The sequence below is a fragment of the Petaurus breviceps genome, unplaced genomic scaffold (assembly GCF_028583685.1).
Source record: "Petaurus breviceps papuanus isolate PSGF00001 unplaced genomic scaffold, PetGlider_PUasm1.0 90792, whole genome shotgun sequence".
NCBI classification, from domain to species: domain Eukaryota; kingdom Metazoa; phylum Chordata; class Mammalia; order Diprotodontia; family Petauridae; genus Petaurus; species Petaurus breviceps.
In genome coordinates this window covers 9,795,365-9,811,119 of record NW_027187347.1, presented here as the reverse complement: position 1 = coordinate 9,811,119, position 15,755 = coordinate 9,795,365, and the positions used below count along the sequence as shown (strand labels likewise).

At 40.4% G+C, this 15,755-nt stretch overlaps 1 protein-coding gene across 2 annotated transcripts in view; it reads left to right on the top strand.

The window, feature by feature from the left end:
* The first annotated feature begins 208 nt into the window (after positions 1-208).
* Positions 209-15,755, top strand: part of SPICE1 (spindle and centriole associated protein 1) — a 77,174-nt gene continuing 61,627 nt past the window's right edge. For both annotated transcript variants that reach the window (XM_069069881.1, XM_069069880.1), the window contains exons 1-4: positions 209-370; positions 4,490-4,588; positions 6,832-6,879; positions 13,445-13,591. In XM_069069881.1, the coding sequence (XP_068925982.1) occupies positions 4,490-4,588; positions 6,832-6,879; positions 13,445-13,591 (294 nt within the window). In that variant the 5' untranslated portion in view covers positions 209-370. The remainder of the gene's footprint in view (positions 371-4,489; positions 4,589-6,831; positions 6,880-13,444; positions 13,592-15,755) is intronic.

Sequence of the window (15,755 nt, the reverse complement as noted above, 5' to 3'; positions counted from 1 at the left end):
GGCCGTGAGTCAGTCCCTCCTGAGGCCAAGCAATAGCTTGGAACGGCAACCGTGGACTGGCAACCTCTTCCTTCTTCACGTACCACTCAGATTAAAACACCTGGGGGCTCTTCCTGTAGAATTCCCTTCTCACACACACACACTCTCTCTCTCTCTCTCTCTCTCAAGGGAAGATCTGCGCATGCGCACTTGCTGCACGGTAGGGGCGGAGCGCTAGGCGGAATTGGCGCAGGGAGAATGGGGCGGGGCCTCGGTAACCCCGGCGACTCGGCCGGAAGCTGAGGGACAGCACCAAGCTACGGCGGGGTCGGGCCTCTAGGGAGATGGCAGGGTTTGATTAACGAAGCCGAACGGCCGCGGAAACATCAAGGCAAGTGGCGGCATCCCTCCGCTGCAGCAGCGACTTCCTCGGGTTTGGGAGGCAGAGGTTGGGGAGGGGCAAGGGTACCATTCCCTTTTTTCCTCCCTCTTGCTCCCTCCTTCCCACCTCCCTTCCACTCCTGGAGCCCGCCGGGTCTCTGAGGTCGAGCTGAAAAAAAGGAGGGTGACACCCCACCCCACCCCACCCTCGCGGGGAGGGGCATCGCGCGTGCGCGACCCCGCCCGGTGGGGGGAGGGGGCGTGGGAGTGGGAGTTGGGGCGAAGGGAAGGGGGGGTGCACCCGCTTTTCTCTCCCGCCTGAAGGTTTTTGAGGCTCTTACCTTGAACCTACCCTTGCGGTTTAGGTTGGAGACTAGTGTTTGTTGTTCCACGCCCACCTCCGCACTGCTGGGGGGCGGAGGACAGGAATCTAGTGGATTCAGGAGTCAGCAAACATTGATTAAATATCGTCTGTGTGCCAGGCAGAGGTTACGAAGGAGGAGAAAAAGAGTGATCGCTGTTCATAAGGAACTCACTGTCTAATCGTGGGGGGCTCCGTGCAAATAACCGTAACACTATATACATATTTGTATCTATAGATATATCAACACACACACATATATGTGCATACACGCACATAACACACCGTGTCTAATCATGGGATCTAACATGCAAGCAAGATCTATATTATATATACACACATATATATGTATGTATATCACAGTACAGTCATGGGAGACGTGCAAATAACTACAAACTAGACATATGTGCATATGTAACTAATTGTGGGAGAAAACATGCAAATAATATGTATATTTATACATATGCATATGTATATATCAGTCTATTTGTGGTAGACAATATGCAAATAACTACAAACAAGATATATAAAGATATACATGCATATATCCCAGTCTAATTATGGGAGACAATGTGCAAATAACTATATATATATGTATGTATATGCAGGATAAATTGGAGATAATCAGCAGAGAGAAGGCACTTGGACTAAGGGGATCTGAGAAATGCTTTCTGTAAACTGTGAGATTTTAGTTGGAACTTGAAGGAGTCCAGGAGGTGGAGATGAAGAGGGGGGGCATTCCAGGCTTGGGGGACAACCAGTGAAAATGCCCAGATGGAGTGCATTGTGCAAGCAGTAGCAATGAGGCCACTGTCATAGGATTGCAGATTATGAGGGGTGATGTAAGAAGACTGGAAAGGTAGGAGGGATCCACCTTATGAAGGGCTCTGAACAGGAGACAGAGCATTTGATCCTGGAGGTGATAGGGAGCCACCGAAGTTTATTTAATGAAGGGGGCTATGGTCCCACCTGGACTTGAGAACTACAATTTAGTTGGTAGGGAACACTGGAATCTGGGAGACTACCCAGTAAGCTATTGTAGTACAAGATATGGGTTCACAAGGGCCTGTACCAAAATGGTGACAGTGTCAGAAGAGAGGAGGGGGTATAAAGAAGAGACATTTTAAAGGTGCAATTGACAGGATTTGGCAACAAATTAGATTAAGAGAGTAAGGTGTTGAATATGACATCTGCTTGAGGTTCTAGGTGACTCAGAGCATAGTGATGTACGGAAGAGGTGTTCAGATACATCCTAGGGATCCTATATGGAGGATACCTTGGAGATTATCTACCTTGACTGGGAGGGACTTTTTTTGTAATTGAGGCCCATCTAGTCAAAATGATTAGCACAGAAGCATAATTCAAACTTTCATAAGATGGATTGAGAGCTGGATTTGGAATCAGAGGACCTGTACTTTCACACCATCTATGTGACAAGGCAATTTACTTAACCTCTCTGGACCTCAGTTTCCACATCAGTAAAATGAGGGGACTGGATCACATCAGTTCTTAACCTTTTTGTGTGTGTCATGGACCCCTTTGTTAGTCTAGGGAAGCCTGTGTTGCTTCGCTCCTCAGAATTTTTTTTAAGAAAACATAAAACATGTAGAATTATGAAGGAAATCAATTCTATCTAGATCCAGTTATCAATATATATTTTTAAAAGTTCATAAATCCCAGGTTAAGAACCTTTGAAGGCCTCTGAAATAATTTAACCAACAAGCATTTATTAATCACATATTGTGGCACATACAATATCACACCCTTATCTACCTGTGCTCTGCCCAAAGGGAATGTAAATTTTAATCTCTGAAACCTTTTTTTTTTCTCCAACTTTCTTAAAGACCTAACTTAGCCCTAAATCACTCTGGCTCTCTTTTATTGGTCAACAATAGGTTCTAGGCCAAGCTCCACTTGTTTGTCATTTTGTATTTGTTTTGGCCAGAAACCCTGCCAGGTCTTCCTCTCCTAGATTGATTTTTTTTTTTTAATGAGGTAAAGAGGCCATTCTCTGCCTCATTTCTATTTAAACCTTACTCACTGAGTGGGGTTTTGCCTCAGTCAAACTGAGACCTGTTAAGGACCTTAGCTTGAAACAGTCAAGGTCTCCCACCGCATCCTGGGCCATGTTTAGTCACCCTGATCCATATCTGGCCATTGGACCCAGATGGCTCTGGAGGAGAAAGTGAGTCTGATGACTTAGCATGGTCCTCCCTCAGTTAAATTTGATTCACTTGCATGTCATGGTCCTCTTCGAGATTGTAGGACAAACAACAAATGTGGCACTGGCAACATGCTGAGTTCTTGTGATACAGAGAAACCGAAGGTCCATGCTTTCAAGGAGTTTATAGTCTACTGGGTCAGACAGCATGCAAACAACCATGTACAAACAAGATATAATCCTATATATCAGTTGAGGGAAAACACTAATATTAAGGGGGACAGGAACAGGCTTCCTAAAGAAGGCAGTTAGTCTGGAACTTAATGGGAGACTGAGAGGAGAAAGGGAGAGAATTCAGACTTGAAGGACAGTCAATGAAAATCCCTGAAGTATGGAGAATGAATAGCACATATGAGGAATAATAAAGAGGTTAGTGTCATTGGATCACTGAGCACATGGGGGGTGGGTGGGAGTGGGAAAGTAGAAGACTAGAAATGTAAGGGCTCAGGTAAAGAAGGACTTTGAACATCAGCCAAGCAGAGGATTTTCTATTTGAACCTGAACCAGATGGAAAACCTGCAGTTTATTGAATAAGGGGGTGTATAACAGAGTCAGTCTTGTGCTTTAGGTCCCTTCTGACTAGAATTCTATTATCTTAAGTGACCTTTTCAGCTCAAAAATCCATGATCCTATGATCCTCCAGTATACCTGATCCATATTATCAGATATTATGCTGTGTTGGAATATAGAGATGTCCTCTGGTGCTGTTGTGGATTTGTATGACGGCTTACCACTAAACCAAATTTCACAAAACTGCTGTGCTTTTAATTTGTGTGTGTTCTTTTTTTTTTTTTTAATAATTTTGGTGTCTGAATCCTACCTTGCTAATGTTCCTACAATTATTCTGATAGAGTGAGAAACTTTTAATAGCAGCAACAGTATTTATATTGGCCTTTAGCTATATTTTCTCTTTTGATTTAAGATCCTTAGAGTTGTGCATAAAGTAAGAGAATTCTGTGTGGAGGAAAGACATATTAGATCCATGGGAGTACCCCTTTATTTGGAGAGTTTTGTAACCATGATTTTGACCATTTACAGGGGTGTGTGAGGGTGGTGGAGGGGGGGGGAGGGGGGGGGGGAGAGAGGGAGAGAGACAGAGAGAGAGAGAGAGAGTGTGTGTGTGTGTGTGTGTGTGTGTGTGTGTGTGTGTTTGTAAATTGAATGCTTGAGGTTGTGAGAGTAGAGCTTAGTGGAATTAAATTGGTGAATTTTTGAGAAATGTATTTTGGAATGATTTTGGATACAAACAGACTCTTAAAGCTAGAGATCTTGAAAATTATCTTCTTTCCTTTCAGACTATAGTTCTGTACTTTTTTTTTTTGCTTTCATAGCCAAACTCTTGAAAAAATTATCTAAAGGCTCCCTCCCTAAAGTAGTTTCTTCTACTTAATCCTTAGCAATGTGGTTTCTGACCAATATGACCACCCCTTACCCCAACTCTATAGCAAGTCCTCTCTCCAAAGTTAGAACTACTCAAACTTAATTACCTTTTCTCAGTCCTCCTCCTGTTTTTGACACCAACTTCCCCCTCATCCTGTTTTTCACAGATGTCATTTGTGAGGCTGAACCGCTTGGGTCTCCGTGGAAATGGAAGAAAAGTGCTAAGAGCTAAAAAGAAGAAAACTCCAGTGAAGCAAGAATGGGATGTAAGTCTGGGTGGGGTGTTATTGCATTATTTTGGAGGATCAGATGTGATCCATTGCCTCAGCCATTCATTGGATTGCTCAGAATGGTGGTCAGTATCATTGGGACAGAGCATGCTGTCAAATATAAACCATACCTTATGATAGATAACCTGTGGTGCTAAAAGGCCCTGAGAATGATATGAAGCAACTTCATTTAGTTAGTTCATAAGCATTTACCGTGTTTCCCCGATAATAAGACCTATCCCGAAAATAAGCCCTCCCCTTACTGTGTAAGATTCCTCTAAAATAAGCCCTCTCCCGAAAATAAGCCCTATTGAGATTGCTACTGTAGTGAAGGTGATCCCCTGCGCTACACACTACCCTCTGTATGCACCGTCCCCCCCCCAAAACGCACGCCGCGCTCCGAGCTGCATCCAATCAGAGCTGCAGCAGTGAGCGCGTCATCCTGTTCTTTATTGAATTCATTATTGAATAAAGGTACATTTTTTGTTCACATTTACTTGTTTATTAAAATTGCTGTCAATGTTCATTAAAATAAGCCCTCCCCTGAAAATAAGGCCTCTGGTGTTTTTCTGTCCAAAAAAAATAATAAGACAGTGTCTAATTATCGGGGAAACACGGTATTAAGTGCTTACCTTGAGTTAAGTGCCAGGGACACAAAGGAAGGCAAAAGACAGTCCTTGCTTTCAAGGAGCTCACTGTCTAATGGAGACAGGGCATGCTAGCAACTATATATACAGCCTATGAATAAGATAAATTGGAAATAATCAGCAGAGGAAAGGCATTAGAATTAAAGGAGACCAGGAAAAGCCTCCTATAGAAAGAGGGATTTTATCTGGGACTTAAAGAAAGGCAGTTCCCTTAATCAGTGAAACCACAGGTCTGCCTGAAAAAGCAAACTAATCCAAAAAAACCATCCCAAGAACGTACTATAAATATATAGTCTCCTTTAAAATAGTAGGAGACTATATGCACATTTCTACAAGTTGTGATTGCTAACAGCATTCTTAAAAGGTTTCTTTTTGTTCTGAGCTTGTATTATGTAATTTAATGGTATGTTTAAATTTTAGAAACAGTCAAAGTTGCTTGGTGACAAATTCGGTGAATGAGGTAGATATTGAATTATAATTTTTATTTTTGGCTAAAAATAAGTTTTGCCTACAAGTTAAACCAGTTTTCATGTAAAGTGGCCAAAGTCAGTTTCAAAAGGTGAATTCCAGTGATGTTCAAAATATTGGCAGCATTATTGGAATAAATGGATAGCCTCCCAAGACAACTATTTTGAAGTGAAATATATACATATATAATTTTTTTTGCATGCATTTATTCTAATACTTCAGGACATAATAGAGTTGTGGTAGATGCTTGGGAAGGAGCATTGTCTTTCAGTATTGTCATGATTGTTAAAACCAGTCTCATCAAATTATAGTTTACGCCTTGTACTTTTGTAAATCTGTATGAAAGAATTCATATTTTACAGTAGGAAGTCATTAGTTTTAAGCCGAGGTAGAAAAAAGTTTACTCTATGAATTTTGAAGAGGCTCTTTTATTAACATCAACTTTTTTTGTAGTTTTGTTCTTATAAAAATATACCCTCTGTTAATTCTGAGTAATAATCCGTTCATACCTTTTTACTTCACTAAATTTGTTATATAGTATATAAAGCAACTGAGTTTAGTCTGAAAGGTCCATGTTGCTTTACTGTTTGTTTAAGGTAGTAAATTTCAATCTCTTTTGAATGTATATAATATTCTGGAGCTACACTTCCTGGGGCCTCATGCCCCCAGCTACACAGATACATCCTTAGATCTATAGTTCCATGAAATACAGTTTGAAAAATACCATTTTAGTTTAAAGGGATTGATTTTAATGAAGCACTAGCCCACTTTGCTTTTATTTTTATTCTGTTTTAAACTCACTAAACAGGTTTGGTATACTAAAAAGGTCTGTGTGTAAAATGGGGAAAGCAAATGCCTAGTACCAAAAAGAGGTTTATTTTTTTTCCTTTTTTTTTCTTTTTTTGCAGGGCAATTGGGGTTAAGTGACTTGCCCAAAGTCACAAGGCTATTAAGTGTGTCAAGTGTCTGAGGCCGGATTTGAACTCAGGTCCTCCTGACTCCAGGGCCGGTGCTCTATTCACTGTGCCACTTAGCCGCCCCCAAAAAGAGGTTTCTTAACAGACTAACTTATTGACTCACATTAGAATTTCATAGATTTCATCATTTTAAAAAATTTCTTTGCAGAGTACCGTGAATGATTTAACAGTACATCGTGCAACTCCTGAAGACCTGGTAAGTTTAATACCAGAAGGGGTTAAGATTATTTATATGTAATATTTTTAGTTGAAGTGTTTTTGTTTTTAAACTAAATAACATAATGCCTGCTAGTTATACATCAAGTATTCCTTGAGATTTGCTTATGTCTATACAAAACAAGTCAGTTACTTTAAATACCCAGACTTGAGCCAAGAATCTCAAGTATCAGATACGGATTTAAATTGGGTTCTGAATCTTACTCTGTCTAGCTCTATGTTGCACTCCCCAATCCGATTCCCTCCTTATTCTTCTATCTTTATTTCTCATAGTAATCCTTTAAGTGAATCCTCTATATTAACTCTATGGTCTGCTTGTTCCACAGATGCATTCCCACCTCAAGGTCTCTGGTTCAGGTTATCCTTCCTGTTTGAAATGCCTCTCCCCCCCTCCCTCTAAGTCTTAACCTTTCCTTCAAGGTCCAACTCATATCCCACTTCTGTGAGGACTTGGATAACTCACTCATCTCAGTGATTATTTCCTCTGACCTTGTGTAACACTTAAGAGTCTAGAGAACTCATTTAATGCTTAGTATATACTATATGTTATTTACACACACGTGTGTGCATATGTGCCAGACACACATCCTGTCTACCTAGAAGGATTCCAGATTCTTTGAAGATGATCTGTCTCATTCATACCTCTCTATATTCTGCCTACCATGGTGTTCTGCATACAGTAGGTGCTCATTTATTTTTTCTAGTTTTGATGGTACTTTGTTGATTCTTTATTCACATATCAAGATAAAACAAATATGCACTTTATGTAAGATTACACATATATCTTTTTCACATATGTAAGACATACTATTCTTTCCTTTCTTCTTTCTCCCAAAACAATGAACTCTTGTAATTCATTTACCTGAAGACCTTGTATGCTTGCTCGCATTCCTGTGTCTGCCTGAGCTTCCAAATGTTTCTTCACCTTTCCATGAGAAACCGTAGCTATATTAAATACCTGTAATAAGAAAGCTATTGAATAGAGCACCAGGCCTGGAGTCAGGAGGACCTGAGTTCAAATCTGGCCTCAGACACTTAACACAAAAACTAGCCATATAACCTCGGGCAAGTCACTTAACCACAATTGCCCTACCTTCCCTCCTCCAAAAATAAAAAAAAAAAGCAAGCTATCAAGTGATTTTAAAAATGGTATGTTCACCATTGGCAAAGATTTGCTAGATTATATAAACACTCATATGATAGAAGTAGAGATTTGCTTCTCCATTTTTTACTTTTGTCAGGTTGGAAGTTCAGAGGACCTGGTTCACATCCTGCCTCTGAAGCTTTCTACCTGTGTGACCTTGAGGTTAACTCCCTGTAGTTGAAAATGAGAATCCTTTTGAACTCTAGATATGATTCAATGATCTTTGCTTCTCCTGTTTTTGAAAATTCAGTGGACAGTTAGAAGTTTGTTAGGATTTCTTGTTTTAAGTTAAAGGAATCATTGAGTATCTGGCACAGTGCCTCTGCTGTTTAGCAGTGTGCTTTGCATGCAGTAGATACTTAATAAATGTTTAACTTGAACTAAACCAGGAAGACAACTGACTGAAATGTCATATTGTCCAGATTGGTATTTTTTTTATTCCTGCATATTGACATTTGTCTTAGTTGAATCCAGAACCCTGTGACTGGGATAAAACTCCAGAGGCTGGGGGAGAAAAAAGAGGAATAATATCTATGTTGAGTTTTGTAGGGGAAATACTGGGAGTTTGAATGAAGCTGGATTTGTCTTTATTGACAGTGATACAATTTGTTATTTAGTTGTTTAGTTGTGTGCTACTCTTCATGACTCCAGGGACCATACTGTCCATGGGGTTTTCTTGGCAAAGATATTGGAGTGGTTTGCCATTTACTTCTCCAGTGAATTAAGGCAGAGCTTATCTAACTTGCCTAGGATCACATAACTAGTGTCTGAGGCTGGATATGAACTGAGATCCTCCTGATCAGACCCAGTTCTTTTTACTGAGCTACCCAGTTGCCTCCTGGTGAGAGATACTGCTAGGGGGCTATAACACTTGGGGTCTGCTGCTTTGGAGGACTCATGAGAAATGGACACTGAGAGGAAATAAGGTAAGTTGGGAGGAAGGTCGAGAGAGTGAAAGAATGAGAGAGAGAATGAGAGTGAGCACATAGGCACCCTTTCCGTTGCGGCCTGACCCAGAGCTTTCGTGATGAGCCAGACTCCTTTGGGCCCCTGCCACAGCTGAACCATCTGCATAGGGAAAAGGCCGGCCTTCCCAGCTGTTCAGGAGATAGTTGCAGTTTACTACCTTGGTGGAAATGAGTGAGTAGATCAAGTAGAAGGACTGAGATGGCTGTCATCAGTTTTAGGGACAAGTAGAACAAGAGCCTAAACTAAGTTTGCAGATATTGAAGGTAGGGGAGGTAGGACAGGAACTGTTTGCCACGTAGGTGGGTTAGAACAAAGTTCATCTAATTGTTGTGTTTATGGTTGCAGGGGCTAGACGTGCCTTTTATGTATGAGTGCCTATGCCCACACCTATGCATTGTCGTTTTTTCCTAGGGGCGCTTCCCATGGCTCTTTACTAGTTAGATCTTGAAGGTTGCTGGCAGGTTTTAAGGAGTGGTCCTCTGGTCTGTGGCCTTTCCAGCACATGAGGCAGTAGAACTGACTTTATCAAGGATTTGATTCCAGAACTTTTATGCTTGCACAGTAACAACAGATGAGGTGGTTAAGGGATGAGGACTTATGGGGAAAAGCCAAGGCTTGGGTGAGGCTTTTATAATAGTAACTAATGGATTACAGCATGGATTTGCAATGAAATGGGGGAAAAGAACTGAAAGGCCGCAGGACTTTACTGTTTATATGATAGCAAAGGAGCCAGTAGAATAATCCCAAGCTTCTTGGTGGCTGCCAGAGCAAAGGTTCTGGGTAGACAGCCAGATCGCACCTTTAACTTAGAAGAGTTCTGTGGCATTCCTATGTGGTTGGCTACCTCCCTGGATGCTCTTAGCTTTTTCCAGGGAGGTCAGCCTCTAGCATACCTGGCTTAGAAGGCTATCCCTCCACCCCCATCCCTACACATTAAATTCCTGCCCATCCTTTAAAGAGTAATGAATGCTTTGTCAACAGTTGTGTCTTGGAAGATTGTACCCAACTATTTATATTTTCACAGGCCTTAAAAATGTAGTGGTAAATTTAATAAACCTATAGAATTAAAACATACACTGATAATACTGGGGAAATTTTAGCTCGAAATCAAGTATGCAGATCATTGTTCATCAAAAAAAAAAATTAGGTCAGATGACTACTGTGAATTAGGAACTTTAGCAGCTTCTGTTTGTAAATCACCTACCTCACAGTCAGGTCTGAAATGACAGAGAAGGGAGATGAATAAGTTAAAGTTCATGAGAGGGCAAAGAAATATATACTAAGAAACAATATTGGGAATAGAGCTGGAGCCTGCAGCTTGTAGTGAAAGTAATCTCTGGAAAGATCAGTTAGAACAATAAAGAAACCTTTCTCCAGGCATGACCTAGGAACTTTGAAGTTCCTAGTTAGACAGAAAAAGCAAGATAGTTTCCATGCTTCTCAAGCATCAGAAAACAAGAAGGGGGTGTCCCCTGACCTTTGCAAGCCAGAGAGAGAAAAAAAAATGCCCGGACATAAATCTCTTTCTTCACAAAACAAGAAGCACTAGGAAGAGAGAAGAAAAAAACTGCTTCTACTTGTTAGTATGTGTAAGTATTTTTCTCCAACTTGCTAAATAAATAGATATTGATATCTCTTACTTTCACGTTGTGGGGACGCATATAGAATTGTTCTAGCATATTGTTCTGTTTAAATCTGTGTTTCTTCTCTATGTACACAAATCAGGGAGTTGCAAAAAATATTGGAGGACAATTAAGTGTCTTTTTTAATGAATTTGCTGGGGCAGGAGGTGGGAAGAGAGGAAAGGAAGACCTCTGGGGATCCTTTGTAGATTTTGCCAAGTGTCTGTGTGACTTTGGGAAAGTCCCTTAATCTTATAGAGGTTTTATCTGTTTATCTGTAAAATGAGAGGGTTAGACTAAATGATCCCTAAGTTCCCTCACGGTTCTAAATTTATGATCCTGGGATCCTAACTTTTAATCTTTGGATTGCAAACTGACTTTGCATGGTTTTTCTGTGCCTCATTTAATTCTGTTTTAATCCTTTCCAAAAATTAGGTTCAAAATGATCAATTCATGTAATTTGTCTTTGGGTATAACAGTTAAGTCTTCTTCTCAGACAGCTGAAGGCTTTTCTTTTTGAGAGAGGAAACTAATGACATCTTCAGAAAAGTGCTATCACCACCTTCATGGACTGCTTCTCCAATCCTTCCCATTGCAACTGTATATACACCTGGAACAGATTCAGTACTCAGATTGGCACATAAAACCAATATGCATTGTATAAGCACTCTCTTAAGCAGCCTGCTACACTGTGGACCATCCAGGATGGATCCCCTGCTCCTGGAGAGTATAATCAGATTTGAAGTTGGATCTGGATATGAGTTCTCCTGCACCTGTTTACATGAACATATTTGATGTCCACCTGTGGCTTAGTGGCTGTGAAATTCTTGGCTTGCAGGAGGGCCTGTGGTGGTTGACTCTCTCTAAGCCCTCCAGAATTCACTTTCCTGAACAGAGCCGTGTTCATCGGTTTGCAGCCTGTGTACACCTCCATGTCCCATGTGACTTTCATCTATTTATTCCTATAAACTTATCTTGATATACTTGACCTTTAAGTTATGAAGAATTGGAATGAAGACCGGGACTCACTGGATTTAATGATGGCTCCTTTTGTAGATGGTCTGAAAATATTCCTGGCTCAGGTTTGTTTGCATGAAGACCGAGTGCTCAGACCCCTTGAAATACTGTCACCAAGCTTCAGAAGCTGACTGGCCAACAGTTCTTTCTCCAGTTGTTTTTTTACCTGTGGATAAGTTCTATGAGTAGTGTATGACTAAAGTAGAGTGACTTGTGGGCCAGGAAGACTCCTGCTAATTAAATGTATCTGCTTTTCTCACAGAAGGTTGGTCAAGGGATTCTGTGAGGGATTCAGGAATGAACTTCTTGTTTTTGGAATATCCTTTCAGCTGTTTATGACCACTAGAATAATTTTTTTATGTAGGTTCATGATAAGTGTGGGAAGGAGATGATAGAGGAGGTATCAGGAATGAGGAACCTGTAATGAAACAATGCTAGTATCTTGCAGTTCCTTTCAAGGAATTACTGAAGAGTTTTCATGTGGTTTGTCTCTCCCTGACCCCTTAGGATAATATCCATTTTCCGTGCATCGTTTCTTCTTATAATGTGCCTGAAGAATTCCATTTCTTCGCTATTGAAATAACACTTCTCTAGTTTTTTTATAAAGTTGATTGTAGAAGGTAGCCCAGAACTAGTTGAATGTGGTGTACGTGCCCCAATAATAAATTAAAGTATTGTCTGAATTCAACACTCCCAACTAACTCAGCAGGTCTTACAAAATAGAACTCATAAAACACTGGAATGTGATTGGGGCATTTTAGAACCCAAAAGGTATGAAAGTATATTTAGAAGTCAGGGAACTAGAGGTAGCCTGGTAGGGTTAACTAGCTGACCAGCCAAGTTCCCCTAGAGAAATAGACTAGGAATGAGACATGTTTGCATATGGACTCTCCTGAGTATCCTTGATATTTCCTAGCATTCAGGGCTCTCATAACCCTTGATTGATTAGCTTACTGAATAGCATCGACATTGATAAATATGTGTGTGTGTGTGTGTGTGTGTGTGTGTGTTTGGTAGATGTCAGGCTTCTAACATCTGTGTGGATCCCAGCACAGTGGACTCAATTTGGTTTGAGAGTGTAGAGTTGGGGCTCTAAGGCTAATAGGTCACTGGTGTGTCTATCATTTTCTCTGACAGGGTATGCTGAATGGGAATTCTTGTTTTATTTGCTCTTGGAAATAAGTTTTCCTTCTTGAGGGGCATGTTATTCCCCTGGTACTTGTCTATTTTAGTTTGCCACTCCATGAGGGAAGCCACCAGATCCTCCCTGTTTGATTTGAATAAAGCAATATGTTCTTACGGAGCCCAGCCCCAAGCTCTTTGGGTGATTGAGTTGAGTATTTTTGGCTGTCAGCTGTGGCCAGGAGAAATTTGGGATTGACTCAGGAGCTATATGCTGAAAGTCCTGTGGTAGGGAAGGGGAATTTTCTGGGAGATGTTTCTTGAGTTATTCTGAGTCTGTAAGTGATGGAGGATAGTAGTTAATGGATCGTCCAGAGCCACCTGTTTGAGGTTGCAAATGCAAGTGGAGGAAAAAAAACCTCTTGAACTACCCTGAGTTGGCAGGACCTCAAGGGGATGGTGGATAGAGTGGGACAAGAACTGTGGCTGGTTGGCAGGTAAGCAGATTAGAATGTTGCTAGTCCTTGGAGATGCACTAATTGTTCTGCTCTTTCAGTGACTTGCCACAGCTTTTATTTGGACGCCGACCATGCACCATTGGCAGGATTGTGATGGACTAGCTGGCTGAGCCCATGTTCATTTGTAACAGACATTTTTTTCATCCATATTAGGTACGTCGTCATGAACTACACAAATCAAAGAATAGAGCACTTGCCCATTGGGAACTTCAGGAGAAAGCTTTGAAGAGAAAATGGAAAAAGCAGAAACAGGATACTCCTGATCTTCTTGGAAAAAGGAGATTGGCTATCATGAAGGAGGTAATGCTTAAAACTGTGCTCACATTTAGGATTTCTGATTAGAAAAAGGAGTGCATGAGTGATTTTTTCTTCTTTGCTTCCACAGTTGAATGGAATTAGTAGAATCCTGTTGCTCAGTAATTGACATATGTAAATACTTACTTCTAGTTCACCAAATCAGTAATAGAAGGAAACTGTGTATCTCAATTCCTATAGTGTTATATATCAAGTTAAAATTGAATGCTCCCCCAGCTGGTTAATAAGCCACTTGCCTCTACTCAAACCTTTTACTAGAAGTAAGGTATTTACATCAAGGGTTGGACGTTGTTTTGAAATGGGCTTATAAATTGGAACGAGGGAAATGGAGAAGGACTACAGTTGTATACCTTATATTCATTTGTTAATGCCTTTGGAGAGGTTGGAAATTTGTTCCTCTCTTATTCAGGGTACTTTCTGCAGTGTTAATGTTTAGGTCATCAGGTAGTATGTAAGCAAGTCTGCTTAAAGTATGTTATATCTGTCTTTTGAGGAGTTAAAAGTTATTTTAGTTCTTTTTCCATTTTCTCTGTGAGAAGTAGGTGTCAGTTTTATATCTCACCAGGAAATGTTTCCTTGAACTTAAAAAAAAGCATTGAATTTGTGAGTGGATCTTATTATTAAGAGGATTTTTATCTGACTTTTGAGAGACATTTACATTTTCATAAGATCATTGATTCAAGAACTGAAAAGACCTTAAAAGAATATATGTTGTAATTCCTCCATTTTATAGGTGAAACAACTGAATCTCAAAGAGGTCATTGTGATATACCAAAAGTCACACAGGTATAAATGATAGCTTTCCTACTTCTGTATTCGTATCTCTGAGAATGCAGAACACCTTGTGTATTTAAAACTGTACCAGATTCCTATATCATGATTCACTACTTGATGTGAGGCCTACCATGGGAGAGGATCAGTATATACCAGAAACCTAATTAAACTTACTTTGTATTTTCAAGTACCTCTATAACATTGAATACCACCCTCAAGCACACATAGATGTTCTCTTATTTTTTTCTTCCTTTTGTTCCCTTAAGCTTAGCCTCCATTATAAGGGTCAGATTCTTTTCCAAAAAGATAAGTTTTTCCCTAGTATTATACTTCCCTGTAGATAGGCAGAAAAGACAGTAAGAATATGCTCCTGATCTGTTGCCTCATTTAATATATTTCCCATTGAAAATCCAGCTGTGTGCCCAACAGAACCGAAGGTCCATGTAATCCTGTTCCTCCTCTAAGACTTTCTCTTCAGATTAAAAAATTCACCTATTTGTTACCCAGTGATCAGTTATCCTGTCCTTATCCTTTGTCACATTTTATTCTTTCAGTTTAGGGAGAACAGATCCTCATCTTTTTCCTCCTTTCTCCTTTCTGGTGATCTCATCAACTTTCAGACATTCAATTATCATCTCTGTGCAGATGACTCCCAGATTTATATATTCAGCCCTACTTGCTCTCCTGATCTATAGTCCCTCCCTCATTACAGATCCTTTTTGGACATCTCAAATTAGATGTCCCACATGTGTTTCAAACTTAGTCTGTACAAAACAGAACTCATCAGCTGACTTCTCCCTATACCTTCCTCTCAGTCACCTGGGCTTGCAACTTTGATGTTGTCATCACCTCTTCATTTTCACCCCATGTGCCTGTTCTGCTGCCAGGTCTTGTGGCTTCTACCTTCACAGCTATATATACGTCCCCTTCTCTATAATCACACAGTTAGAACCTTACATTAGACCCTTGTCACCTCTCACCTGGACTGTTATAATAGTGTTCTCATTGGTAACCTTGCCTCAAGTTTCCCTATTCTAATTCCTTCTTTACTTAATAGCCAAAGTGATTTTTTCTAAAGCATAGTCTATCAGGGGTGGGGAACCTGAGGCCTTGAGGCCATGTGTAGCCTTTGGTTCAGCCTTTTGACTGAGTCCAAATTTAACAGAACAAATTCTATTGTTATGGTGACTTGTTCTGTGAAGTTTGGATTCAGTCAAATGTGGCCTCAAGACCTGAGGTTCCCCATGCCCGGTATATCATCCCATTGCTCACTGACTCCCCTTACTTCTAGGATCAAATATAAATTTTTCTTTCTGATTTTCTTCCAACATTTACATTCTCTAGCACCTTACTCTCCTCTGTGTATTCTAGAGGC